Genomic DNA, 24,646 nt, shown 5'->3' on the forward strand with positions numbered 1-24,646 from the left:
CGATTACCCCTCCGAAACCCCGTCAACCTGCGCCCTGAGCCGGACTAAGGCGTTGCCATTACCCCTTCGAAATTCACCCTGCCATTGCTATTACGCCCGCGAAACTGAAAAATTTTCGCCCCGAGATGCGAGACATGGGGGTGCTGAGCAGGGGAGGGCGGTGATGCGGGTTTGCGTCATTGGGGCGCTGAATTGGCGATTGGTGTTGCGGCACGTGGTGCTGGGGAGGGTGGAGCGGAGCGCAGGGTTTGTGATGGGTTTTGCGATTTGGGATCGAGGGACGGGTATTCGGGGTTGGAGTCGGGAGGCTGCTTGGGGTGGTGCGCGGTGCTGTGCTGTGCTGTGCTGTGCTGTGACTTGTGAGTGTGTTCAGGTACCGTGATGGCGCGTACCGTGTGGCGCGTTTCAACTGTAAAGTGACAATCTTGTGGGAGCGATGATGAAGTGTGCATTGGTATCTAACTGCAGCGTCCGCGTAAAGCACTATTCTCAACCTTCCCAATCTCCCTGGCGAAGATCGCTGTTATCCTAGAGCGTCCATCTAAGCCTTGCGCTGCTTCTTAGACGGCGGCTCGTCCTGCTTCTTGCCCTTGCCAACCAGCGCGCGGATGTCGACCTCCTCAGCGGACTCGTCGTCCTCATCCATGTCGACGTCGAGCTCCGAGAGATCCTCGTCGTCGAACTCGCCATCCTCTTCAAAGTGTGCCTCTGTGACGGGTCAGTAGGAGTAAGTGAAGTATTTTGAATATACGTACTGTAGTATCGGAGAGCGTTAGGCCACATGTCCTCGGCGATGATGGTCGCGACCTCGTCACCGCCAGGGAAGACCTCAGTCTCCTGGTAGTCCTGGGGGTCTTCATCATCCTCATCCTCCTCCTCGTCGACCTTCTCGCCGGCCTTGATCTTGGCAAGCGTCTCGCGGTCCTTCTTCACTGCCTCCGCAGACTCCTCAGCGCCGACCCAGCGGTAGCCCGAGACAAACGCGAAAAGCCCGAAGAAGCTGACGGAGGCGTCGGCCGCAGTCTCAATCTTGTTGGAAAGGTCCTTGTATTCGGGCAGAGCCATCTCCTTCTTCCTGTCGGTGGTCTTCTTCCTCGCCTCGTGCAGCTTGACAGCCGCGTCTGTAAGACCGCCAGTCAGATCCTTACCCTTCTTCCAGTTGATCTTCACAGGCTCCGAGACCAGACCGTCCCAGTCCTGGGTGTGACGGTACCAGAACTTCTTCTCTAATGTCTTGTTCTCGAACCACTCGTTCTCTGAGAAGCCGAACTTGAGCGAGAAGCTGCGCGGCGAGCCATTGGGGTCGTCAACCTCGAAACGAGAAACCTCGAAGGTCTCGAAGCAGTCCGCGAAAACTTCGGAGTCGGTGGGCTGGATGAAGTTCTCGACCTCTGGAGGGCACTGCTCAAAGACTAGCGACCAGAAGTGAGGGACCTTGGCGACGAATGATGTGCGCTCCTTGTAGAGAGGGCCCTTGATGGCTTCGGACTTGCGGACTGGCAAGAGTCAATTACTGATATTGGTGCATCGAGTATACCGCTACTTACTGACTTCAGACTCGGCATCCTCGAACTTCGACTCAAGCAAGCTCAGCTGCTCGAATTGAACCTCGAGCTGCTCCGGAGTCTGCTCGTGCGCAGAGTGGTCGTGAGGCATCTTGACGGTGTGGTATGCAATTGAGGTTTCTAGAAACGGCATTGTTTAGCTCGATTCGTGGTCGCCAGGTGCATGCGACTTACATTATGTATGTGTAGGTATGCTGATAAGCAAGTGGTGTGTGAGTGGAGTGTTTGCTGTTGAGAAGTTCAAAAGCTTCCCTCACTTGAAATTTTGACAGGGATCTGTCCTACGTCAGCGTCCACCAATGAACTGTGGGTACCTGGTATCGATAAGAGATACATCACGCTTCAGCTTACACTCAGCATCTTGCATCCTCCTCAACAACATCCGATCCTGGAACTTGCATCTGCTCGGTCTTGGAATAGTACAACCATATGCATGATAATGTGCCTGAGAGATTGGCACGTCAGGAGCTGCATACCCAGCTAATAGCCAAATAGCATCAGGTCTGTCCAGCTCGTGTTTCGCCGTTTCCGTCTCCCGAGGTCCAACCCTCTATGCTCCTTGGACGACCTCAACCAGCGGCTATCTTAGGTTGCTCGCCTGGTGGCCAGTGGGTCGTTCATTCTCCATGGATAGCTGCCATTCTGCCTTGCTTGCCAAAGCATGTTTTCTTTATTCCATTTAGGTGTTGTTGGTAATTCCACGACTAGTTTCTGGATTCGAGGCTGATAAAAGGGCGGAGCTGATAGCCATTCCCTCGCATGTGTTATATGGCTACGACTACCTTCTGACTCTGTGATGCAGGCAGGCGCACTAACAAAAACGTCAAGCCATCTATCCCCCTTACATCAGCAATCTACGCTTTGGAATTGCCGCATCGTTTACTAGACAACATAATACGCATCTTCACCCTCATTGTCGAAAATAATTAGCAGCCGCAACCATGGGTGGAAAGGTCTTCGAGCATCTCAGCCTTCCCGTGCCCCGAATGCCCCCAGAACTCTACCAGCGCGTGATAGCAGAGTGTCAGCCGAAGCTCGAGGCGTTGTTCGAAAGAGTTGTGATTCCCCGCGATGCACCAAGCAAATCAGATCATGGCGACATCGACTTTCTGGTTGGAGGCATTCTCGTTAAGCCTCGAGGCGAGGACCTGTGGAAGCTGGTAGAGGGCTTTCTCGCAGCCGATCATCGCGAAGCGCGAGGCCAATCCCAGTCGTACGCCCTCTCACATCCCGATATACCAGGGGCCTATGTCCAGGTCGATATCGAGCTAGCCCCTGGCGATGGAACTCTTGGGGCTGCCGACCTTTTCGAATGGACAAAATTCATGAAAGGCGACGCCGACCTTCTGCAAATCATCGGGATTGCGCATCGGCCATTAGGTCTGGTTTGCAACGACCGCGGCCTCCACGTCCGGCTGGAGCAGATAGAGCCCTACGACAAGCAGAAAGCGCTCCTTTTCCTAACACGCGACCCGGACGAAGCCATGCGCTTCTACGGCCTCGACACCGACCAGTACGCACAAGGCTTCGCAAGCGAGATGGAGTTGTTCGATTGGGTAGCCTCCGGCCGCTTCTTCTCGCCCGCCGTCTTCGAGCAACGCGTCGAGAAGTCAGCCGATAAGTCTAGACAGCTTAAGCGGCCCATGTACCGCCACTTCGTCGAAACCTACATGCCGACACAACCCACGGCTCCCAGAAACTGGACACGGGAGGAAGTGCTCCGCGACGCCATCGCTTACTTCGACACCGCGCCCGAATACGCGCACAAACTCGCCGCCCACCGCGCCGGCGAAGCCGAATCCCAACTCTGGGACGAAGTCAAGGCGCTGCTGCCCGCCAACGACAAGGCGCTCAAGTCTGCTGTCAGGGCGCTGCGGCGCTGGGTCGTGTTCACCGAGCGCCGACCGGCGATTGACCGGTGCCCCGTGCAGCATACGGAGTATCTGCGGTGGTCGGATTATGTAGGCGAGGCGAATAAGGAGGAGGTTTTTGCGTGGGTGGTGCTGAATTGGCGCGAGGTTAAGAGCCGGGATAAGGCGTATGATAAGCAACCCGGGGGTTTGCAGGATGGGTGATGGTGTATGTTGTAGACTAAACTAGACTCGCTTGTAGCGCAAGTTGATGCCGGTGGTACGTTATCAGGATCTTGTGTTTCGGGCTCATAGGACTGAGGCGGTGATGCTATGCCCTGTCGTCTCGATACTCCGATACCTTTGTCGTCATGTCCTGTGTCCGAGTCTGGACTGCACTTGGCCTGCTCAAAACATTTCGCACTCGCCAGCTACTTCTCAGCACACCGTCTTGAAATTCATTTGAAGCCGTCCGTCACTTCGCCGTTACCCTGCTGCCGCATTGTATACACCGTAGATTTACAAGTCAACCGTGAAGACGAACACGAGCATCCACAGCACTGGCGGCTGATGTACAGGTATATCTCCGATCAACGCGCTGCAGTATTACTTGATCGCTTTTTGCTTTTCCACACGGGCGAACTTGGGTCCCTGGCATCTTCCTCCTCTCCGGGCGGACTTGCTCTAGACTGCTTGTGTGCTTCTCCCGAGCAGTTATAGGGCTTGATGTAGTGTAGCAGATCAACTGTCCTGGATGCTTCGAAACTGCTTCATTGATGGCCAGTGCAATGTGCATGCAGTTGCTGATACCTGTGTGTTGAATTGCGCGCTGTATGTGATTTGTGTAAGCAGGAGTCGCACAGTCTCGATGCGAGAGACTCCCGATTGTTGTACTTGTGGCTGTATGTTGATCGAGGTTGTGGCAGGGGTGAAATATTGTTAAGGAGTGCCGAATCTAAGGTGCTGAAAAAAAGCACCGTTTTTTAGTCCTCTCTCTTGAGAAGTATTGTAGAAAAAGGTCTGCCGTTTTGTGGTACCCAGTCCTAGCACATTTTAAACTTGATCCGTTTAGGCCTGGGCAGAGATCATACACGTGAGTATTATTTTAGCGCATTTTTGCCACTGCAAGGGCAAAGGAATATATTGTGCACTAGATCAGGTAGAAATCGTCGTTGTACTTTTCACCCTCATCCTCCGCGCCTGCACCATCATCTGCATCTTTAGGTTCCATATCGTATAGAGTCCACGCGATCCCGACAACCCTGTAGTACTGATATCGCTCTGTAGCTCTAAGCAGATAATGGTGATCATGACTCAGACTTTTGGATCCGGACAGCCTCACGCAGAGATCACCCTGACACGCTACAGCCGGGGCGAGCCCTATGTGCCCAGATCCAGTGACCATAAGTCTCTTGGCATTTGAGCAAGTCTTGATAGCCGAGTTCACCACATTGAACCTCTGCAGTCGTTCGTCTGTGTCGCCCCAGTCATTATTCCCGAGGGTGCCATTTGTCAGTTCCTCGGTGTAGGTGTCTAGGCAGCGTTCATGCTCTTCCTTTTGACTGCTCAGATCGAATCCAAAGAGCAGAGTGACAACAAAGTCTATTACCGAGATATCGTTCGGGTCACGTAATCCGGGAGCAGGTCTCTGCATGTCCTGCCAAAGTTTCGATATTAATTCTGCTGTCGTCGTGGAAATGCGCAGAACGTCTGACACGTAACGCACCTCACCCAACAAGATTCCCCGCAATTTGAGTGTTTCTTCATCCAGGACTTCTGGCTTAGTGAACCCCGTAGCTTCTTGCAAAGTAAGAAAACTGTCTTCCCAAATTCTGTCATCGTCCTTTGGCTCGATTGCTTCCCATCTCGGCACCCAGCTTGGTAGTTCCGATTGCCCTGGCCGTGTGCTATGGTTAACGAAACTCAATATTGTAGTATCTCCAGTGATTCGTAGATATTGTATGGTAAAGGCTTTGAAAGCCTCCGAGGGTGATTGGGTATAGTCCGGTGCCAGCCGTAATAAATCTGCGGACTCGAGAGCAAGATCAGTGAAAGCGTAGACGCTGTCACGGCGATCCTTGAACTTGAGATATCTTCCACGTGCAAGATAATCCACCATTCTGCTTGGTGACCATGAAAGATTTAGGAGAAAGATTCGTAGTGTGTGATGGTTTCGGTCCAAGTAAACGTCTACATGAATTGCCAATTCGGAAGACATTCTTCCTGTTAACATGGTAGGGGGGATTAGGGATATGGCCACGTTTTTCCCAGCAATCCAAATCGTTGTACGCATCAAATTTGTCCATGTGAATTCACCGTCGCCCCATATTATCATACCCTCTTTTGCCAGCCCTACTTCCCGAACAACCCAGCCACGTACGAACCACTGTTGTTTTGAGAGGGCTTTGTATGACAGCCAGCGTTTGTCGTGTAAGAGGGGATTTCCTATATCTTGATATAGGTCTGGGAAAGAGTTCCATTCAAGGGAAACTAGCTTATCGATTTCGCGCTGAATCATCTCTCCTGTTTCACTCAACAATGAAGCAACCTGTGGACCGTGCCCTTCGGGATCAGGTCCCATGTAGATAAGCACGCGGCGTGCCCTGCTGTAGATCTGGCTCATGATGGAAACCTGGTGGCCTTTCTCTATATCATTCTCCTGGTCGATGCAAACTGAATCTGCCCACAGATGCCGAATCTCAGTCCGATCCCGTATTCTCCGGAGCGCTAGAAAGAGGTTTTCTGTAATCCGTATCGTCCGCCCGTTGCAGAATATCCGGTGCTCCCTGACTTCGCTTCCCCAGACATACGAAATGGCTTCGTAGTCTTCATCTGCGATGGCAGAAATGCGGATACTGCATCGTAGCGGGTCTTCACCAGAACCTGGCTCCAGCGCAAGGCAGCGGAAGGAAGGGCCAGGCGGAAGCGGGGTGTAAACATAGAAATCTTCGTCGACTGCGCACTCATTTTCTGGCGATGGAGAGGTCTCCATTGCGACAAGAGAATGGAAGGGTAGAGTCAGGGATGAGGTAGAGTGTTGGGGATGAGGCAAGGTGTTGGTGGGAGGGTTGGATGAGGCCTTATGCGGGGCAGCTCCTTCCAGTCTGCGTCAGCCTCGTCATATCTTCTTGACCCGCGTGACTTTTACAGCCTCGTGGGTGTCAGATAAAGTGTCAAAACTCAAATCATTAATGCCAGCAGACGGATGCCGCACTAAGCTGGGCCGTCGCTCAGATGTAAGGAATCATTGTCAGCGGATTACTCCTACACGGCAGCGGATCGGTGCTTGTCGACAAAGGTATATGCACTACTAGTGTACCGGGCTATTTGTAGTAAATAATGTTGTAGGTGATTCTAGCCTCTAGACTTACATCTTAACAAACTAGTGTCTAACAGCCACCAATAGATAACCATGCAAGCGTTCTACAGACAGCTTGCAGAAGGGCCCTAAACATAAACCCTTCCGCACATTCCAACCATCATTATACCGGCTAGTAGGTAAATAGGCATAGAAGCATTCCAATAATCAAGGTACTTGTAGGAAATCAGAACATCTACGTGCTTTAGAGCGTTAGCGCAAGCTGCAGTAGTTAAGTCGCGCTACTCTAGAAACCACGGATAAGTCTCGAAGTCATCAAAGGAGAGTCTTGGTCTAGTAAACATATGATAATGTTCGCCCGCTAAAATGATACCAAATGACGCTTTATGTTGAACATTCTTACTGTTGTTGATTGGGGATCACAAACAACTGAATTGATTGGTTGAAATGGAACAAAGTAATTGAGTGAATTGATCAAGTTCCCTCCCTTCTCTAAGGCGTTGCAACTACTCAAATATATAACAGGATTAGGCCAAGATATCGAGCTGATCGAAGAACACTCCTCTGCGGGTGTGATCGTGCGAGCAGGATCATGTGACCTGCACCTTCTCTGTGATCAAGGTACGTGGCCAAACAGCGACTTGCTGCAACACTTACTAACTAGATTTATTAGTGTGATTTATTATATTTAAAGTTTATACACAACATTATACTGCAAGAAGCTAGCGTGGAGTTGCCGAGAGGCTGCCTCCGGGAAAACGTATCGAAGCGCAATGCAGCAAACACCTAAGCAACGAAGAAGAAATATCCAAAGCCGCCACACAAGCTCCATTTCCACCCTTACCCACCACTCTCACCATTTCTGACTTATTTGTCTCCAATCAACCACTCTCCCATAGCGCCCCCCAGCGCCCTAACAAGACCTCAAACACAAACCCCTTCATTCCGTCGTACAAATAGCCGGTCTCAATGGCCTCCCCTCGCTCCACTGCACATACTCCAAACGCCACTACGAGCCTTGAAATCACAGAACGAGGCTGGAACTGGGATACGGAGAGAAACATGACGTCCAAAGTCCACTGTCCACAGTCCACAGGCCACAGGCCACAGTCCATCGTTCACCGCGTGCCGCACGACACTGCCGTCGGTCCCTTGTTATCTACGACTATCCGTCACTTACCGGCTACCGCCGATATTGGCACTGAAGCAGCTGTGACCGCAGCTGCAGCCGCAGTTGCGAACACCCAGCAACAAACATCACCACCAGCACCAGCGAACGCAGAACCCGATTTGTCAAGAATGGAATTCAGGCACCGGAACAGTGTGGACGTGCTTTGTGCAGGAAACTCCGTGAAGAAGGGAGTTTGTAAATGTTGGCTATCAGGAAGGTTGGTAGGTTTTACATAGGGGGTTGATAATAGATTAGAGCTAGCGTAGATGGAGTGGAGTCGAGGAGGAATTCAGGAAGTGAGAGAGAGGCCTTAGCTCGATTTGACACCGCTTTGCTCCCGGCTCTTCTGAGCGCTAGGCGAGGTAAAATTCAATCGCTTCCATACCTCCTCGCCTTCAAACTCCCCTCATACTCGACTATTCGTGCTCAGCTACTCCCCTCTGGCCCCCTACCATCCCCCCCCCCCCCCCCCCCCCCCCCCCGCACCCTCTCTAACCCTCAACCTTACCATCAGCGGCCTTTTCTCCCACGCCAAAAACACCTTCTGCCCACCAACCCACCCTTCCCCAACCACCCCACCCGCACACCCCTCCATCTCAAACGCCCACACCACCCGCGCCAACAGCCCCCGCATCTCCGCCCACGCAAACCGCTGGCCAATGCAATTCCTCCCCCCCATGCCAAACGGCTGCAGCACCGCGCGCCGATCCGCCGCGTACCGCGCGTCGCCCAGCCAGCGCTGCGGCCGGAACAGCCCGGCGTCCGTGAAGTTGCGGGAGTAGCGGTACGCGGGGTACATGGGCACGCCGACACGGGTTCCCTCTGGGACGCAGCGGCCCGCGACGGTGGCGTGCGCGGGCGCGACGCGCGGCATGTCGGCGGGCACGGGGGGGTACAGGCGCAGGGCCTCTGTGAGGACGGCGGTGAGGACGGGGAGGGGCGCGAGGGCGGCGAAGGAGAGTTGGCTGGGGTGCGAGAAGGTGCGGAGTTCGGCGGCGAGGCGGGAGAGCCACAGGGGATGGGCGAGGAGGAGCGCGATGCAGCCGCTGAGGCAGGTCGCGGTGGTTTCGCTGCCGGCGAGGATCAGGAGCGAGGCGGTGAGGCGCAGTTCGCCGGGGGTGAAGCCGGTGCCGGGGGAGGTGTGGGCGGTCATGTGGCTGGGGTTGTCAGTGGGGGTGCATGGGTGTGTGGGTGTGGGAGCGTCAGTGTGGGAGCGTCAGTGTGGGAGGGCTAGGTGAAGGCGACGTACCCGAGGAAGTCCTTGCGGTCCGCCGTAGACTGCAGCCGCCTTGCGAGCTTCCCATCAATATAATCAAACTGCCGCTTCCGGGCGCGCTCAAGCGCCGGCCAGCGCTTCAGCAGCGCGAACACGGGCACGCCGACGACGGGGTACGCGCGCAGCGGCTCCAGCAGCCGCAGCCACTTCACGCCCGCCAGCGTCGCGTCGATCCAGGCATGCCGCGTGTCACTCTCCAGCGCGCCGAACGGCTCCGCGAACGCCAGGTCGCCCGTGATATCGAAGGTGGCGGCGTTCATCCAGCGGGTGATATCGACGGGCTCGCCGGCCTGGGCGCGGCCGCGCAGTTTGGCGACCAGCAGGTCGAAGTAGCCGGTGATGAAGTCCTCCTGGCTGCGCAGGGCGTGCGGGGAGAAGGCGTGCGCCATGGAGCGGCGCATGCGCGCGTGGTCTGCGTCGGGGGCCACTGAAGCCATCATCAGCAAGTGCTATACCGCAGACGGGGCGCTGCTCACCCAGCATGTGGTTCTCCGCGTCCGCCGGGTCGCGCTGGTAGAACCGCCAGTCTTTCTGGAACTCCTTGCCCGCGCCGTAGATGTCTGGCCCGCTGTCAGCACCCGCGCGCGCACGCTCGTGGACTACACACCTCGCCAGGCGTCCGGAGACACGGTGGACAGCGTGTCCGGCGCGATGCGCACAAACTCGCCGTACTCCTCGTGCAGCGCGTGCCACCGCTGGATGTAGTCGCCGGTGAGTCGTTCGTAGTAGAACGGGAAGTAGAAGCCTGCGCGGAGCTTGGGGCCGGGGAAGCTCGACAGCGGGTGGAGGAAGATGTTGTACAGGGCTCGAGAGATGCCGTATACCAGGTACTGGGAGTGTGAGTTTGAGCTCTGAGAGGGGGGGATGCCGTACAGCGAGGATACTGGAGAAGAGGAGCTGTGTTGGCGAGACACTGCTCAGCAGACTCTGTGTAGCCATGTCGGGATCGTCGATAGTATGTTCCAACAGAAACTGCCACGGTACCAGGGAAGCTTCTTGAATCGTGAAGTAGCGGGTGAGCCATAAAGACAAGGAAAACTAGATATATGTGAGTCTGCCGGTCAGTCAATGTAGCTGCCTGGCGAGATAGCAGACCCGCTGTCATCCCCAACAACACCAGGCATCCGCGTCGTACACGGCGCCCAACTCTCCGTCGACGGATACAGCACTGTGCAGTGAGGGGAAACCTGAACGAGTAAACCGGCTCCCAGACATGCGGTTCCAGGCAACAGCAGCGTGCAGCAGCGTGGAAGTGCAGTGGCCGTATACCCGTACTGCCGTAAGAATGTATGGTCTGTAGAACACGGACAAGACTGCATGTACAGCCAAGTCTGCAGGAAGGGGATAGAAGACTGGGTTCCGATGGGGTGTCGTGGTAGGGGGGCGACTCGAGACTCCTGGGTTTGCTCTGACCGTGCTCTCCCACACTGCCATACCACAGGGTACTTGGCAGGTAAGACACTGTATACAACATGTCAGAACTCAATTCAGCGGTCTGATCTGCCTGCAACGAGGTCTTCGTCCGATGACATGACGGTGAGGTTCACAGCAGGAGACGAGTGAAACAACAGGAACAATTCCATATGTGAAATAATATATTCGCCCCCCCCTCTCACACAACGCCAAAGCGCTCGCCCCACCGCAGCGAAAACGCTACAAACCACAAACAACGAACAGAACAAAACAACAAGACGCAACGAAGCGGTAAACAAGAGGTATCCTAACAAACAGCGCAAAACGCCGACCCAGCAGCATCCCGCAGCCCCCAAACGCCGACATCGTAAGCGCGTAGCGTCGTGATGAGTATTAATAAAGATTTGTATCGCGGCAAAGTGCGCAGACGCGTTATGGCTGCGCGGGTGGCGGCGGGGACTGCGGTCTGGCGTGGTCTTGCCTGCTCGCCCTTGTTGGTCGCTGCAGGGCTTTGCTGCGCGGCTGCAGCGGCGCGACGGGCTTCTTCACGGGCTGCGTGTTCTCGGTGTCGACTTCATTCTCGTCCGCGTCCTCGTCCGCGCACACCTCGATCTCGACTTCCTTGGATAACCGCGACGGGCGCTCAATCCCGGCGTCCACTGTGACGTACGACGCCGCCGTGCACCCCGCGGCGTAGAAGTCTGCGGGCGGCAGGTCGCCCAGGGGACGGCGGTCTTCGTCCATGGCCTCGGCGGCGCGGCGTGCGCGCCGCTTGCTCTTGACAATGGGCTTTGCGTCCTCGATCTCCGTCTCCTCGCCGTCGTCCAGCGTCTGCACGAGCGCGCTGCGGGCCTGCGCGAGCAGAAAGTCCGGCGGCGGGATGTTCTCCTTGCCGCGGGCGGCGTCGTCGCGGGCGGCTTTCTGCGCGGCGTCGGCGTCGCTGCTGATGTCGAGGACGGACGCGGAGTGCTCCATGAGGTTTGCGGATTCCTGCTCGGGCGTGTCCTCGTGGATGGCAAAGAACCAGGCTTGCGGCATTGAGTCGTCGAGCGCGGCGGCGGGGGTGGGTGCCGGGGCCGGGGCGGGGGTTACGGTGAGGGTGGGGGTGCTGGGCTGGGGGGAGGGAGCCAGGGTGCCGCTCAGGGCGGCGTCGATGGAGAAGGGCAGGCCCGCGGGAGAAAAGGAGGGCGGGTCGACGCGGCGGAAGGGCGAGGTGGAGGAGCGGCGCTTGGAGATGGCGCTGAGGCGCTTGTTCTTGGGTGACCCGCGGGAGTGGCTGATGGGCGTGGAGCGCGTGGTGCTGGGAGAGGAGACGGACGTCCGGGACGAGGAAATGGAGGAGGCTGGAGAGGCGGTGAGCGGGGCCGCGCGGGAACCGGTGGGCGACGCGACCAGGGCGAAGCGCGCGGGCTTTGCGACCGAGTCGCTGCTGGTGCGCGACTTCTTGGGCGGGGAACTGGCGGCCGGCGCGACATTCTCGCTGTCCTCGTCCTCGAACATGTCCGGCTCGCGCTGGCGCTTGCCGCTGGGCGTCGCCGCGCTGGGCTTCAGCGGGCACGCAAAACTGGGAGAGCTGGGCGAGAGGGCTGCGCGCGTTTAGTGGGAGTCGTGGCTCGCCTGGCGCTCGTCTTACCGTTCTGCCTGTTCTTGGAGCTGCCGAGGGCCTGGCGGCGCGACGACGTAATGTCGCCGAACGGCTGGCGCGTGAAAGTAGAAGTCGCCATTATGGCCTAACAAGTCGAGTGGTAGATGGTAATAAAAGCGCGCAGCAAGACTCTTCTGAGCGTCAGAGTCGCAGACGTACGCGCGGTGAGGCTAAAGGAGCTGACGGACAAGCGGGGTGGGCGCAGGCAGCGGCAAGCAAAACGGAGCGTCGTCCGAGCAACAATCGTAGATCGGCAAATGGCCCAGCAACGGATCGCAACAGAGTCGAGCAGCAGCAACAACGAGCAGAGCGCAGTGAAGAAGCGACCAAAAGCGAGTCGAAGACAGAGTGCCGGCGCGGGCCCTCGCAGCTAATCAATGCCAGCGACGCGTCCCGTGCGACTAGCGCGCATTGCCGTGTCGCGTCGCAGCGATGCACGAGTGGGCGGGTGGGCGGCGCACGAGTGGCCTGCGAGCGACGCACGGAGGCAGCGACGCCCGCCTGCAGCACAGCAGCGCTACCGCAGGGCCCCATGCGAAACCCTTGCGCCGCCACACTGACTGGCTGACAGCGCGCCGTCGCTCTCACTGCTCGGCGCGGGGTGCTGCACGTCGCGGGCGCGCCACCTTCGCGTCGCCGATCGCGACACGGAGAGGCTGGCGGTGGGCCCCTCGCTGCGTGCGGGGGGCGCCTGGTGCGCCCTCGCCGCTCGTGCCTGGTTCTGCGCGCGACGCACCCTCCCTCGGTTCATGTCGCGTCGACGTGCGTGGGCGCGTTTGCGCTGGAAGCAGGTCGTTCGCCCGATTTGGATCACAACACATGGTAAGCGCGTGCTGCTGGGTGATGTCATGCAGCCGAAGGTTTTGACGTCGGGGCGATCGGTCGGTCCGGGCCTGGGGCGCGTCGACGTCGTTTGTTCCCCGGATTGGGGCGTTCGTCCTTGAGCCCCGCTGGCGCGTCGGGTTTTGCGTGAACTGAGGGCCTTGCGTGGATCCACTTGGTGATGTCGCGTTGTCTTGTTCAATTGGGGCTGGGGCGGGGCGTGGTTGAAGTTCGCGATGCTGGGTGCGCTGATGAGGTTGGATATCTGTGTGGTGCATATACACGTTTGATGTCTTTGTGATGTGAGCATCTCCTTCTATTCTCCCGTCCGTGTAGTTGGATGCGTCGCGTTATCGCGATCAATTGATGTGGTGGATGTGGCGGGGTGAGGAAGTTCGCGATGCTAGACGCGCCGACGGGTTCGACCATGTGGTGTTTATACACGTTTTGCGTTCGAATGTGTGTCTATGTGGTGTATACACGCGTCGTCTTCCTTCCTGACGTGAGTCTCTCCTTCTGTGTTCCCATCCTGCCATCTCGCTCTCTCTACACGTCGCGCCACGTACCCCCCGCCCCACCACGGTCCTCACGCGCCGTCCACCGACTCCCATCGCTTCCGTGACTGCGCTGACTGCGTTGACTTCGACCACTGCGTTGACTGCGCCAACTCACACCACTCCTCACACTCCCTCCGCAAACACTAACCTCACTCGCCGCCTTCGGGCGCTCAAACCCATCCCACTCCACCCCTTCACCACCCTCACCATCCCCCCATCCTTCCTTCCCGCCGTCAGACCACCCACCACCATCACCATCCTCGGTCTCGTCGCCGCCGCCACCCCAGCCGTCTACGCGACTGGAGCTGTGCTTGCTCGTCTGGCTCCCCGCATATCTCGACCCCTCAACCCGGCTCCCAGCGCGAGACCACGCGACACTAGGCGCGCTCGCGGACTTGGCGGGTGACCAGGGGGGTTGGCTGGAGACTCGAGAGCTGGGCGGGGACGCGTATGTGACCTCCACGATGTCTGGGGGCGGGTAGGCGGGGTGGAGGGAGGAGGCGGAGGGGGAGGGTGTGGTGTATGTGACCTCCACGATATCGGGGGGTCAGTGTGCGTTTGCGGGGCGAAGCGGTGGAGTGGTCGTGCGTGTTGTGGATGTGGAGAGGCTCCTGGCCTTGTGTTTTCTGCGTGGCGTGGGACTCCATGGTTCTGTCTCCTTGCCTGTCGCTGTCGCCGCGGCACCCCACCCGCCCATCGGCGTCTCGGCCCATGTAATCGCATGCGGCACCGTCCGCTTGTGCTTTGGGGGTTTCTGCTCTTTCGTTCCATGCTCTGGCGTCTTGGACTCTGGTTCCGGCGTCGCCGTGCTCTCAGGCCAACCGCCCAGGCCGCCGGTCATGAAGAACTGCGTTTGGGAGGCAAGCGGGGACGCGACGGTGGACGTGGTGAAGGAGTCGTAGGTGTAGGTGGAGGCAGATACAGACGCAGACGATGAGGCGCGCTCGCCGCGTGCGTGTCTTCCGGTGCCCCTCTCGCTGTTTGTTGGTCTGGTGGGTGAGGGTGCAAGAGACGCGGTCGGGGTGCTGGGCGCTCTGATCCACAGCCTTGCCTCTCGCTTGCGCTTCTCCTTCTCCAGCTCCTCTTCCTTGTCCGTCTCTTTCCCTCTATCGTGCTGCTGTCTTCCGTGCTCTCCCGCACCGGCAGCAACAGGTCCAGAGTCCCACTCCCCGTCCCTCCCCACAACAACCACCCTCCCATCTCCGCTCTTGATCACAAAAGTCCCCCAGTGCAATGGCGCGGGGACAGTCACTACACCCCTCTTTCGCCTCTCTCTATCCTTTCTCCTCTCCTCCCTCTGCCTCTCTCTCTCCTTCATCCTCTCATCACCCCTCCCCCTCTTCTCATCGCTCCTCTCTTTCGTGTTATCATCTGCACTGTCATCTCCATCCTCGCCCCTCCCCCAAATCTCCCCCAGCGCCTGCGCTCCGGCCAGACACCTCGCAACGTCCCCGCCCACTGCGCGCGCCACATCGGCGTTCCACCCTTCGTCGCCCTCGTGCGGTGTAGGGTGCCGTCGACGCGACTTGTAGAAGCGTGTGTTGATGGGACCGAAGCCGGGCTGCGTGGCGGTGAGGAGGTCGGCGCCATCGTCGAGGAAGCTGCCGGTGTAGGCTGTAGAGGCCGTGGAGGGGGGTGGGGGGTGTGGGTGTGGTGGACGGGGTAAGCGGTGGGGGAGGGAGAGTAAGTCGTCGTGGGCTGAGGGGGCTGTGCTGCTCATGTTTGGTGGTGGTGAATGGGTGGTGGACGCGGAAGAGCAAAGTGAGGTGGATGTAAGTGTGGCGAAGTGAAGGCAAGCAAACGCGTTCAAACAGACAAAACAGTATTGTTGCCGGGCAGCCGCGCTGCCAAACGTAGGATATCATACTCGCAGACCAAAACACCTCACAACTTCGCCTTCTCCTTTTTCTTCGCCGCCTCCCAGTCCAGCTGCACGCGCCGCATATTCCACCAACTCCACAGCCCACTCACCACCCCCAGCGGCGGCACCACCCACGTCAGCACCCCCCACCACCACGGACTGCGCCTCCGCACATCCGCCATCACCCGCCTGACCTCGCTCTCCAAATGCGCCTGATCGCCATCATTCCACACCACGACCCCCTTCCCCTCGCCCCTCCTCAGACACCTCTCCGCCTTCTCCCTGATATCCCCCTGGCTGAGGACCCGATTCCTCGCGTCCTCCTCGCTCAGATGCGCATCCCGCGCCCGCAGCCGCTGGATCTGGATCCCCGGGTCCGACACCCCGACTACCACAATGCTGCCGCAGTACCGCTCCCACCCGCTCTCGAACAGCAGCGGCACATCCAGCACCACCGCCCAGTGGCCCTTGAGATACGCCCACACCATCTGCCGGTACATCTCGCGCCGGATCGCAGGGTGCACGATGCGGTTGAGTGCGTTGCGGTCGGTCTGGCGCTCCGCGCTGGTGCCGAACACGCGGCGGCCCAGCGCAGGGCGGTTTAAAGGCCGGTTGGGGGCGTCGAGGAGGAGATCGGGCGTGCTGGGCAGGAAGTGCGAGACGATGGCGCGGTAGGCGGGGGTGCCGGGTTCGACGACTTGGCGGGCGATCAGGTCGGCGTCGATGATGGGGAGGGAGTAGGGGGCTTGGCGGAGGAGGGCGGAGACGGTGGATTTGCCGGTGGCGATGGAGCCGGTGAGGCCGAGGAGCAGCATTGTGGGGGTTTGGAAGGGGGCGCTGGGGAAGTGGAGTGATGGGGGTTTGTGGCGTTGGAGGTGGTGGTGGATGCGGGGAGCTTGAGCTTGAGCTCGGGCCTAGCGTTGGACCTCGGAGCTGCAACGGCTCGATTCAGGACAAGGTTCACGGCGATGCAGGGCATTGCAAGGATGAATAATTGCGACTACGAGCTGACCTGCTCTGGATATCCGTTTTGTGCTCCGAACGCCTGCCGTCTTTCATGCGAAACCACCTAATCTTCAGATTGCGGGTATTTACAAACGCGGGCGGCCTCTCTTCCTGCCGGCGACCGGCGACGCATGCACCTGTGGAGTGAGTGCTGACCGAACACTCGGACGGAGCCGTTGTGCCAGGACAGGCGCAGGCGCTCCTATCGGCGGCGCCCGCTCTGGGCTCAAACTCGAACTCTCGCTGCTGCGCGCATCCTACGGTCGCACGTCAGTCATAGAAACCAACACAGCATGAGTCTAGTCCGAAACCTCTCCATGGTGGACTGTCTGCTCAATGGGCTCTACGAGCTTGCGCGCGGGGCGGACAATCTGCAGCTGGTTGTCCTCGGCCGCGCCCATCATGACCCACGGGTCATTCTTGTTCCAGTCAAAGTCGCAGATTCTGTTTGTGAAACCGCCGTGCATGAAGAGTCTGGTGGTGTTAGTCTGCAGTATCATATCAGGGTGAATACACATACAACTCAGGCGGACCGTCCTCGGCCTCCTCCTCCGTCTGCTCGTCGCCAATCTTGCTTGTGTCCCACAACAGGATGCGGCGGTCGTAGCTGGAACTGGCGAGGATGGCGGCGTCCTGAGGATGCCATTGCAGGCCGATGACGTCGCTACGATGGTACACCAGGCTGTGCAGCGGCTTCTCGAAGTTGCGCAGATCCCAGATACCAATCGTCTTGTCGGCAGAACCAGTAGCCAGAATCATGTCCCACTCGGGGTGGAAGGCGATGCTGTTGACGGCGTCCGTGTGGGCGACCTTCCTCCAGAGCGCCTTCTTGTGCGACTCGAGGCGCGTGTCGATGACCTGCCAGGTCAGGTCGTCGGATGCAGAGCCAATGAGGTGGGCGTGGATGGGGTGGTACTGCACGTCGTTCACGGTTGCGCTGTGGACCGTGTACGAGGCGCTGGGGCTGATGGTCTTGTTGGACTTGGAGAAGCCGCTCTTGATGTCCCATGTCTTGACCGTCGTGTCTTCGCCACCGGTCGCCAGATGGCCCTCGTGAAAGGGACTCCAGCTCAGCGCGAACCCCTCCTTCTCGTGGCCCACGCACTCGGCCTCGAACTGGATGGCGTCGCCCTTGGGCTGCAGGGGGTGTTTTGTGCGGTCGAAGATGAGCGCACGTCCGTCTGTGCACAGCGTCGCGATAATGTCGGGGTTCTGGGGCTGGTAGCGCGCCTTGTTGACCTCGCCGGGGTGGTTGATCTTCTGCACGATCTTGAAGTCGAACGGCCGTTTTGCATGACCGTGTCCGCCGACTTCATCGCGATCCTCGCTGACCTCAGACAGCTCGGGCGTGCGGAAGTCGGGGATCTCGCAGTGGGCGATCTGGAGGTAGTTCTGCGCCTGGTTGGATGTGTGGGTGCCCAGGATCACGCGGTGCTGGCTCATCTCGGTGCCCTCGACGCTGCGTCTGTCAGCTTTCGTCTGTTGATAATCGTGTTATATCAGGCGTACGGCTTCTTGTCGGGCAGCCATTGCGTGGTGAGGGTGGGCCACTCGAGCGCGCGCCCGTACAACATGTCGTAGAGGAAGACCGAGTTCTTCTTCCATATCTTGTACTCCTCGTTGATAATCTTGTGATCAGCCTCCTCCTGCTGGTCCTCGTTGCTCCGCGAGCTGTGCTCTTCGCTCATCGTCTCATCCATGGTGGCGGTGGTTGTGGTGACAGAATCGAAGTTGGAGCTTGAAGCTGTGGGCCTCGACGCGTGCAGTCCGTGTCGCGCAGCGCTACGCTGTATTTGGGCGGGTAGCTAATGTGGCGCTACTTCCTTGGATCGGTTATCTTCGGTACCATCATCAATTCTATGTAATTTTTGGCCTTTAGCGAGCATGATTGGATCAAATCTGCTTACATCACCTCGCGTCCACGCGCCTAATTGGCTGCTGCGCCACAGATGAACCCACATTGGAGACGTACTCCCAATATCATGTACTGCCACTCACCGCCCGCGCAATCGATTGCCGCCACTGTCATGTCTTGGCGCTAACATCATATGAAGCCGTCCACGATGCGACCTCCTGCTCTTTGAAGACCCCAGCGTCGAGAACCATCCCTCTTGTTTGCCTTTGCGCCCACAAGCGCTGCCTGCGCTTCTTCTTTTACCTTCACAAATCCCACTCGCTTCGGCGACACTCAGCACCAGCACCTCGCCTCCACGTATTGCTCATATCGTTAGAAAGTAGCAGTAATCATGGGTGTTCCCAAATTCTTCAGATGGATGTCCGAGCGGTACCCGGGCATCTCTCAGCTCATTGCTGAGAACCGCATCCCCGAGTTCGACTGTCTCTACGTAAGTACCGGAGCAGTCGCCGGTGACAAGGCTAACACACACAGCTCGACATGAACGGCATCATCCACAACTGCACGCACAACGACTCCGACGGCCCGACAGTACGCATGACCGAGGACAAGATGTTCATCGCCATCTTCAACTACATCGAGCATCTGTTCGGCAAGATCAAGCCCAAGCAGCTCTTCTTCATGGCCATCGATGGTGTCGCCCCGCGCGCCAAGATGAACCAGCAGCGTGCTCGTCGCTTTCGAACTGCTCTCGACGCTGAAAAGGCTCGAGACAAGGCTATCAAGGAGGGTGTCGAGATGCCCAAGGAGGCGCCTTTCGACAGCAACTGCATCACCCCCGGTACCGAGTTCATGGCGAAGCTCACCCAACAGCTGAAGTACTTCGTCAACAAGAAGGTCTCCGAGGATCTGGACTGGCAGGGCGTGGAAGTCGTGCTGTCTGGCCATGAGGTTCCCGGAGAGGGCGAGCACAAGATCATGGAGTACATCCGCCAGGCGAAAGCCCAGCCGGATTACGACCCCAACCGTCGTCACTGCTTGTACGGTCTCGACGCCGATCTCATCATGCTGGGTCTGCTGAGCCATGACCCTCATTTCTGTCTCTTGCGCGAAGAGGTGACTTTTGGCCGCCAGAGCAAGGCCAAATCCAAGGAGTTGGAGCATCAAAACTTCTTCCTGATGCATCTCTGCATTGTTCGAGAATACTTGGGACTCGAGTTTCAAGAACTAGATGAGCCTGGTGCTCTCGGCTTCCCATTCGACATGGAGCGTGTCATTGACGATTTCATTCTTATGGCTTTCTTTGTTGGTAACGATTTCCTTCCTAATCTTCCCCACTTGCATATCAACGAGGGCGCTTTGGCCCTCATGTTCAACGTCTACAAGACCGTCCTTCCCAAGGCCAAGGGCTACATCAACGAGGGGGGTGTAATCAACATGGAGCGATTGGCGCTCCTGCTCGACGAGCTCTCCAACATCGAGAACCGTCACTTCGAGTCCGAGAACGCAGATGCAGCCTGGTTCAAGGGTAAGCGCCTGGGGCGTGAGGACATCATGCAGAAGACCGCGCGACGAGGCACGGTCGTCATGTCCACCCAACAGAAGGAGCTGTTCAGCAAGGTGAAGAGCTGGGTTGGAAACCACCTACAGAAGGTCGAGCAACCGCCTCTCGATCTTCCGGTAGAACTGAAGGCCGAAGACCGGAAGTTCGTCCAGGAGCTTGCGGACAAGCTCCATCTGCCGTGGAAGTCGGTAACAGACGATGATGGTAACCGCCACCTGCAGATCTCGGCCCCACCAAAGTTGGTCGAGAGCGACGAAGAAGACGAGGACGACGTCGCGAACGAAGAGTCCACTAAGGCTATAGTACGAGTTGTGCAGAAGTACGACCAAGCTAAGATCGTCGACATCTCACCCGAGGAGGCGGAGTCAGCCATGCAGGCCAAGTACGACGAGAAGTTTGAGGCCTGGAAGAACGATTACTACAAGAGCAAGTTCGAGTGGGACCGCAGCAACGAAGAGGAGCTTCGCAAATTGACCGAAAACTACGTACAGGGACTGCAATGGGTCCTTTACTACTACTACCGTGGAGTCGCTTCTTGGCCATGGTACTATGGCTACCACTACTCGCCCATGATCTCCGACGTCAAGCGAGGTCTGAAGGCCGACATCAACTTCAAGCTCGGCCAGCCATTCAAGCCATACCAGCAATTGATGGGTGTGTTGCCGGACCGCAGTAAATCCATCGTACCGGAGGCGTATCATCCCCTCATGACCAGCGCGGATTCTCCCATCATTGACTTCTACCCCCGCGATTTCAATCTTGACATGAACGGAAAGAAGCAGGACTGGGAGGCTGTCGTCAAGATTCCTTTCATCGAGGAAGACAGACTGCTCAAGGCCATGGCGACCAAGGAGCACCTGCTTACGCCTGACGAAGCGTCTCGCAACTCTTACGGCGTTTCGCTGAAGTTTACCTACGCCAAGAACGTTGACTTCGTTTACCCATCCTCACTCCCGGGTATCTTCCCGGACCTGCCAAACTGCAAGTGTATCGAGAACATCTACGATCTTCCTACAATGGATGGGCTTGAGTACTACGTGGGCTTGATGGACGGTGTCAAGCTGGGCGCATCAGCTTTGGCCGGCTTCCCCAGTCTGAGGACCCTGCCGTTCCACGGTGCTCTTGAATTTGCAGGCGTCAACGTCTTCTCGCAAGACAGCCGCAACGAGAGCATGGTTGTCACCCTTGTTGACACCGAGCCAAGGACTTCTATTGCTTACGCTCAGAAGATGCTCGGTAAGGCGGTCCACGTTGGCTACCCGTTCCTGCACGAGGCGAAGGTAGTCAAGGTATCCGACGAGCTTTTCGACTACTTTCCATCCCAGGATGGCGTTTCTGCTCCCATGGCGCTTGAGCATGGGCCGACGGAGATCTCCAACTGGAAGAAGATGGCGAACCGAATCCAGGATGCCTACGGCAAACGTCTTGGTATCATCATCGGTGAAGTCGAAGCTCTTGTGCACGTAGAAATGCTCAAGGGCCTCAAGAAGACCGACGAGGGAGCCACCATCAAGGAGTACGGCCCTGTGTCCGGTCTTCAGGCTGACTACGCTGTCCAGGCCATCGTCGAGGAGGTCATCAGCCCTGATCAGCGTTTCATCGAGAAGGCTGCTCTACCTATCGAGGAAGAGTTCCCCGAGAACTCTCGCGCCTTCTATCTTGGCGATTATGCCTACGGTCGTCCTCTACAGGTCATTGGCCACGCAGACCACAAGGCCACTATCATGGTCGCCAGGCTGAAGAAGGCAGAGCCCGACTTCGGTCACCAGATTGTTGCGCAAGCCGAAAGGTCGACGCCATATCTGCCATCGTACGTTGTGGCTAGGCAGCTGAACATGCCGCCTCTTGCTTTGTCGAAGTTGACGTCTTCATTCAACGTCAATTCCAGTGGTCTTAAGCTGAACCTGGGACTGAACCTGAAATTCGAGGCGAAGAAGTTGAAGGTGTTGGGATATTCGCGTAAGTCAGCCAACGGGTGGGAATACAGCCAAAGGGCCGTCGCACTGCTTGCCCAGTACATGATCAAGTTCCCTGAGTTCTTTGCTGGCATCATCAACAACCCGACAGGAGACGGATGGGAGGATACCGATTTCTACCCTCCCGAGATCGCCAAGCAGAAGGTCAAGGAGATTGGAGCTTGGCTCAAGGAAGTGCAGACCAAGAGCTTTGAGAAGGTGCCACTTGATGCGGAGCAGCTCGATTCGGAGACCGTCAAGATGATCGAGCAAGCCGCCGATGCCAACCTTGCGTTGCTGCAGGACGCGGAGATGAAGAAGATTGGCAAAGTACCACGTAGCGCCATCTTGAAGCCCTCCGACGCGGAGCAACGTCTTGGCCACCAGCAATTCACCATTGGCGATCGTGTCATCTACGTACAGGATTCCGGACGAGTCCCAATCGGATCATCGGGAACCATTGTTGGCAAGACCAGGACCGCACGCAGCCTGTTGTTGGATGTAGTCTTCGACGCGACCTTCATGAGCGGAACCTCTCTCAACGACCGCTGCTCCCCCTTCCGAGGATCCACCGTCCCCTCCACCTCCGTCCTCAACCTTTCTGACAAGCAAGTCGTCTCTTACTCGACCGCCGGCGCCGCTGCTGCCGCCGCCAAGCGCACAAACCAAAACTCAGGCTACACCACACCGCGCCTCGGCGCTCCCGGCGGTCCCCAACTCGTCCCCGCATCCACCCCCGCGCCCCTCCAGGGCTCCTACCGCGGAGCCTTTGGCGGCGCCCGCGGCGGCCGTGGCGGCGGAATGGCACCCCGCGTCGGCGCGCCCTCCAATGGCGCCCCCCAGCACCCCCAAACCATGCCCATCCACGGCGGCCCACCGCGCGGCGGACGCGGCGGCTTCGCTCCACGCGGCGGCCAAGCCAACGGCCACGCCAACGGCCACGCCGACCAGCCCAACGGCAACAGCAACGGCAACGGCGCCCCGCGCGGCCGTGGGCGCGGCGGCTTCGCCAAACCGGGCCGCGGCGGCTTCACCAGCGTCGACAACACCGATCCGGCCGAGGGCATCGTGCAGACGAACCCCAATTTCCGCCCGCAGAACTATTCCAATGTGCCGCCGCCGGCGGGGTTGGATGGCGGGCGCGGCAGGGGCCGTGGACGCGGCCGCGGCGGGTTTAGGGGCAGGGGTGCGCCGAGGGGAGGCGCGCCGGCTCCGGCTGCGCAGTAGAGTGGGGTTGTAGGTTTGCAGGTGATATGTGGAGCTTAGAACAGTGAAATGGAAGGGATGAACCAGATGCTTGGGTTTGCGGTGATGTGGTTGTTTGATGTTGAGTGGGGATGGAGTGCGCATGCAGACATGCTCACGATATGAGACTGTATGGTGCATCGGAGCGTAATGTTGGGAGATAGAGCCTGCATGTCTGCAACACGACTGCACTGTGTGCATTCCAATCGTCAATTTCAATATCACAACCTATCCGGACGTCCTGAAAATGCCATGCTCCGACAAAATGACATTATCACAAAAACCTCTACATCTAGAAACAAGGGTATCATACACACCACCTAGTCCCGCCTGAGCACATCCACAACCCACTCAAAGCCCTCCCTGCCCTCGCGCAGCCGATACGGCGCCGTCAGCACAAAACAATGCATCTGCTTCGCCCAATGCAGCCACTCACCGCGCACCCCATGCCGCGCCAGCTTCTCGCGAAACACCAGCCCGTCCGGGCTCAGCACGTCGTACCCCGCCGTCACGCCGTGCACGCGAATCCCGCTCTGCGCGAGGAGCGTGAAATCCGCGTTAATCGGCGACACAATGCGGTCCGCGGGATCAACGTCGGAGCCCAGCCAGGCGCGCGCGGTGGCGCGGATGGCCTCGGGGGACAGCAGGGGGTCGACTGCGCGCAGCGTCTCGATATCGGGGTTCGAGCGCGTCAGGTCGGTCGACGGGCTAATGGTCATTATGGATACGGGCTGGGGGGCTGGGGGGCTGCGGGGGGTCTCGGCGTCCTGGCGCAGTGCTTCCATGACCATGCACAGCACCATGTTGGCGCCGGACGAGTCGCCCATCAGCGTCACGCGCTCGCCGGCGTCGGAGGCGAGGCGTAGTAGTTCGCGGTATAGTCGCATGCACCACGGGAAGGAGCTGGAGGCGGTGTTGTTCGGGGCCAGCGGGGGCGAGATGATGGAGATAATGGTGTCGGGCAGGGCGAGGGCGAGCTGTGCGCACACCCACCAGTGCTGGCCCGAGGGGGCTTGTTGCCAGCTGCTGCCGGCGATGTAGTAGATGCGGCGCGTGGGGGCCTTTGTGGGAGTCCTGGGCGGGACGATGTCGTAGATGTGGATGTCGCAGACGGTGCGGTGGGAGGTTGTGCATGGCCTGACGCGCGCCTTGGGGGACTTGAGTTTGATGGAGCCGTCTTCGTGTTTGGGCGCGCTGGGGTTGAGTTGCTTGCGGAAGAGGCGGACGACCCGCAGCAGAACGGCCATGACTACTGTGCGGTCCTCGCGGGTCGTGATTTTGATTGACGACCCTGGCCCATCGTGGGCGGCATGTTGTGAATCAGGCATGAAGTCTACCATGTGAGTGGTGACATGAACTGGGGAAGGTTATGCAGGGAAAAATGCCCTGGGATCAGCGACATCTGAGTTCTTTACGCTTTGGGTGCCGTAGACGCTTTCAAGGAGCGCAGTGACGTCAAAGACGCCCACCCATATCGGATTTTTGTCAGCATACGATCTAAGCCGTGGGATTGTCTGTCAATCTTGCATCGTGTCATGGGATA

General features: G+C 58.2%; 10 protein-coding genes across 10 annotated transcripts; 2 read left to right on the forward strand and 8 right to left on the reverse strand.

Moving 5' to 3' along the window:
* Positions 1–428: 428 nt before the first annotated feature.
* On the reverse strand, positions 429–1,935 carry C7974DRAFT_387807 (NAP family protein). Its single transcript, XM_046141212.1, has 5 exons — positions 1,917–1,935; positions 1,740–1,841; positions 1,548–1,685; positions 756–1,496; positions 429–708 (listed from the first exon to the last, which is right to left on the reverse strand). The coding sequence occupies exons 3-5, from the start codon at positions 1,654–1,656 to the stop codon at positions 542–544; spliced, it is 1,017 nt and encodes a 338-aa protein (XP_046000095.1). The 5' UTR covers positions 1,657–1,685; positions 1,740–1,841; positions 1,917–1,935; the 3' UTR covers positions 429–541.
* A 571-nt stretch (positions 1,936–2,506) lies between these two features.
* Positions 2,507–3,640, forward strand: C7974DRAFT_306127 (uncharacterized protein; the record flags this gene model as incomplete). Its single annotated transcript, XM_046138064.1, has 1 exon — positions 2,507–3,640. The coding sequence occupies one exon, from the start codon at positions 2,507–2,509 to the stop codon at positions 3,638–3,640; it is 1,134 nt and encodes a 377-aa protein (XP_046000096.1).
* An 883-nt stretch (positions 3,641–4,523) lies between these two features.
* Positions 4,524–6,478, reverse strand: C7974DRAFT_125991 (heterokaryon incompatibility protein-domain-containing protein). Its single transcript, XM_046135255.1, has one exon. It carries the CDS (start codon positions 6,405–6,407, stop codon positions 4,566–4,568), a length of 1,842 nt encoding a protein of 613 aa, XP_046000097.1. The 5' UTR covers positions 6,408–6,478; the 3' UTR covers positions 4,524–4,565.
* A 1,822-nt stretch (positions 6,479–8,300) lies between these two features.
* C7974DRAFT_448945 (cytochrome P450 monooxygenase-like protein) lies at positions 8,301–10,120 on the reverse strand (the record flags this gene model as incomplete). Its single annotated transcript, XM_046145686.1, has 6 exons — positions 8,301–8,321; positions 8,414–9,062; positions 9,155–9,608; positions 9,658–9,741; positions 9,789–10,011; positions 10,055–10,120. The coding sequence occupies 6 exons, from the start codon at positions 10,118–10,120 to the stop codon at positions 8,301–8,303; spliced, it is 1,497 nt and encodes a 498-aa protein (XP_046000098.1).
* A 720-nt stretch (positions 10,121–10,840) lies between these two features.
* C7974DRAFT_125998 (uncharacterized protein) lies at positions 10,841–12,463 on the reverse strand. The gene is made up of 2 exons (XM_046135256.1): positions 12,228–12,463; positions 10,841–12,180 (listed from the first exon to the last, which is right to left on the reverse strand). Exons 1-2 carry the CDS (start codon positions 12,316–12,318, stop codon positions 11,027–11,029), a joined length of 1,245 nt encoding a protein of 414 aa, XP_046000099.1. The 5' UTR covers positions 12,319–12,463; the 3' UTR covers positions 10,841–11,026.
* Positions 12,464–14,063: 1,600 nt separating this feature from the next.
* On the reverse strand, positions 14,064–15,338 carry C7974DRAFT_448956 (uncharacterized protein; the record flags this gene model as incomplete). The annotated part of the gene is made up of 1 exon (XM_046145687.1): positions 14,064–15,338. One exon carries the CDS (start codon positions 15,336–15,338, stop codon positions 14,166–14,168), a length of 1,173 nt encoding a protein of 390 aa, XP_046000100.1. The 3' UTR covers positions 14,064–14,165.
* A 107-nt stretch (positions 15,339–15,445) lies between these two features.
* Positions 15,446–16,348, reverse strand: C7974DRAFT_330083 (dephospho-CoA kinase). Its single transcript, XM_046139073.1, has one exon. It carries the CDS (start codon positions 16,292–16,294, stop codon positions 15,503–15,505), a length of 792 nt encoding a protein of 263 aa, XP_046000101.1. The 5' UTR covers positions 16,295–16,348; the 3' UTR covers positions 15,446–15,502.
* C7974DRAFT_330087 (WD40-repeat-containing domain protein) lies at positions 16,349–18,286 on the reverse strand. Its single transcript, XM_046139074.1, has 3 exons — positions 17,994–18,286; positions 17,005–17,943; positions 16,349–16,958 (listed from the first exon to the last, which is right to left on the reverse strand). Exons 1-3 carry the CDS (start codon positions 18,182–18,184, stop codon positions 16,784–16,786), a joined length of 1,305 nt encoding a protein of 434 aa, XP_046000102.1. The 5' UTR covers positions 18,185–18,286; the 3' UTR covers positions 16,349–16,783.
* Positions 18,287–18,507: 221 nt separating this feature from the next.
* On the forward strand, positions 18,508–23,254 carry C7974DRAFT_126031 (XRN 5'-3' exonuclease N-terminus-domain-containing protein). Its single transcript, XM_046135257.1, has 2 exons — positions 18,508–18,829; positions 18,874–23,254. Exons 1-2 carry the CDS (start codon positions 18,731–18,733, stop codon positions 23,083–23,085), a joined length of 4,311 nt encoding a protein of 1,436 aa, XP_046000103.1. The 5' UTR covers positions 18,508–18,730; the 3' UTR covers positions 23,086–23,254.
* Positions 23,255–24,532, reverse strand: C7974DRAFT_126032 (Alpha/Beta hydrolase protein). Its single transcript, XM_046135258.1, has one exon. The coding sequence runs from the start codon at positions 24,441–24,443 to the stop codon at positions 23,424–23,426; it is 1,020 nt and encodes a 339-aa protein (XP_046000104.1). The 5' UTR covers positions 24,444–24,532; the 3' UTR covers positions 23,255–23,423.
* Between the last annotated feature and the right edge of the window lie 114 nt (positions 24,533–24,646).

This window comes from Boeremia exigua (genome assembly GCF_020726555.1).
Source record: "Boeremia exigua strain MPI-SDFR-AT-0100 chromosome Unknown C7974scaffold_3, whole genome shotgun sequence".
Lineage (NCBI taxonomy): Eukaryota > Fungi > Ascomycota > Dothideomycetes > Pleosporales > Didymellaceae > Boeremia > Boeremia exigua.

Bases quoted from the DNA above. Each gene is read 5' to 3' on its own strand.
- C7974DRAFT_387807 (XM_046141212.1), bottom strand. From the start codon at position 1,656: ATGCCTCACGACCACTCTGCGCACGAGCAGACTCCGGAGCAGCTCGAG. The intron at 1,497-1,547 runs GTAAGTAGCGGT...GACTCTTGCCAG, and splicing joins GGATGCCGAGTCTGAAGTCA to TCCGCAAGTCCGAAGCCATC. The intron at 709-755 runs GTACGTATATTC...GACCCGTCACAG, and splicing joins TAACGCTCTCCGATACTACA to AGGCACACTTTGAAGAGGAT.
- C7974DRAFT_330087 (XM_046139074.1), bottom strand. From the start codon at position 18,184: ATGGATGAGACGATGAGCGAAGAGCACAGCTCGCGGAGCAACGAGGAC. The intron at 17,944-17,993 runs GTACGCCTGATA...TGACAGACGCAG, and splicing joins TGGCTGCCCGACAAGAAGCC to CGTCGAGGGCACCGAGATGA. The intron at 16,959-17,004 runs GTATGTGTATTC...TAACACCACCAG, and splicing joins GAGGACGGTCCGCCTGAGTT to ACTCTTCATGCACGGCGGTT.
- C7974DRAFT_126031 (XM_046135257.1), top strand. From the start codon at position 18,731: ATGGGTGTTCCCAAATTCTTCAGATGGATGTCCGAGCGGTACCCGGGC. The intron at 18,830-18,873 runs GTAAGTACCGGA...TAACACACACAG, and splicing joins CCGAGTTCGACTGTCTCTAC to CTCGACATGAACGGCATCAT.
- C7974DRAFT_126032 (XM_046135258.1), bottom strand. From the start codon at position 24,443: ATGGTAGACTTCATGCCTGATTCACAACATGCCGCCCACGATGGGCCA.
- C7974DRAFT_125998 (XM_046135256.1), bottom strand. From the start codon at position 12,318: ATGGCGACTTCTACTTTCACGCGCCAGCCGTTCGGCGACATTACGTCG. The intron at 12,181-12,227 runs GTAAGACGAGCG...AAACGCGCGCAG, and splicing joins CTCCAAGAACAGGCAGAACG to CCCTCTCGCCCAGCTCTCCC.
- C7974DRAFT_125991 (XM_046135255.1), bottom strand. From the start codon at position 6,407: ATGGAGACCTCTCCATCGCCAGAAAATGAGTGCGCAGTCGACGAAGAT.
- C7974DRAFT_330083 (XM_046139073.1), bottom strand. From the start codon at position 16,294: ATGCTGCTCCTCGGCCTCACCGGCTCCATCGCCACCGGCAAATCCACC.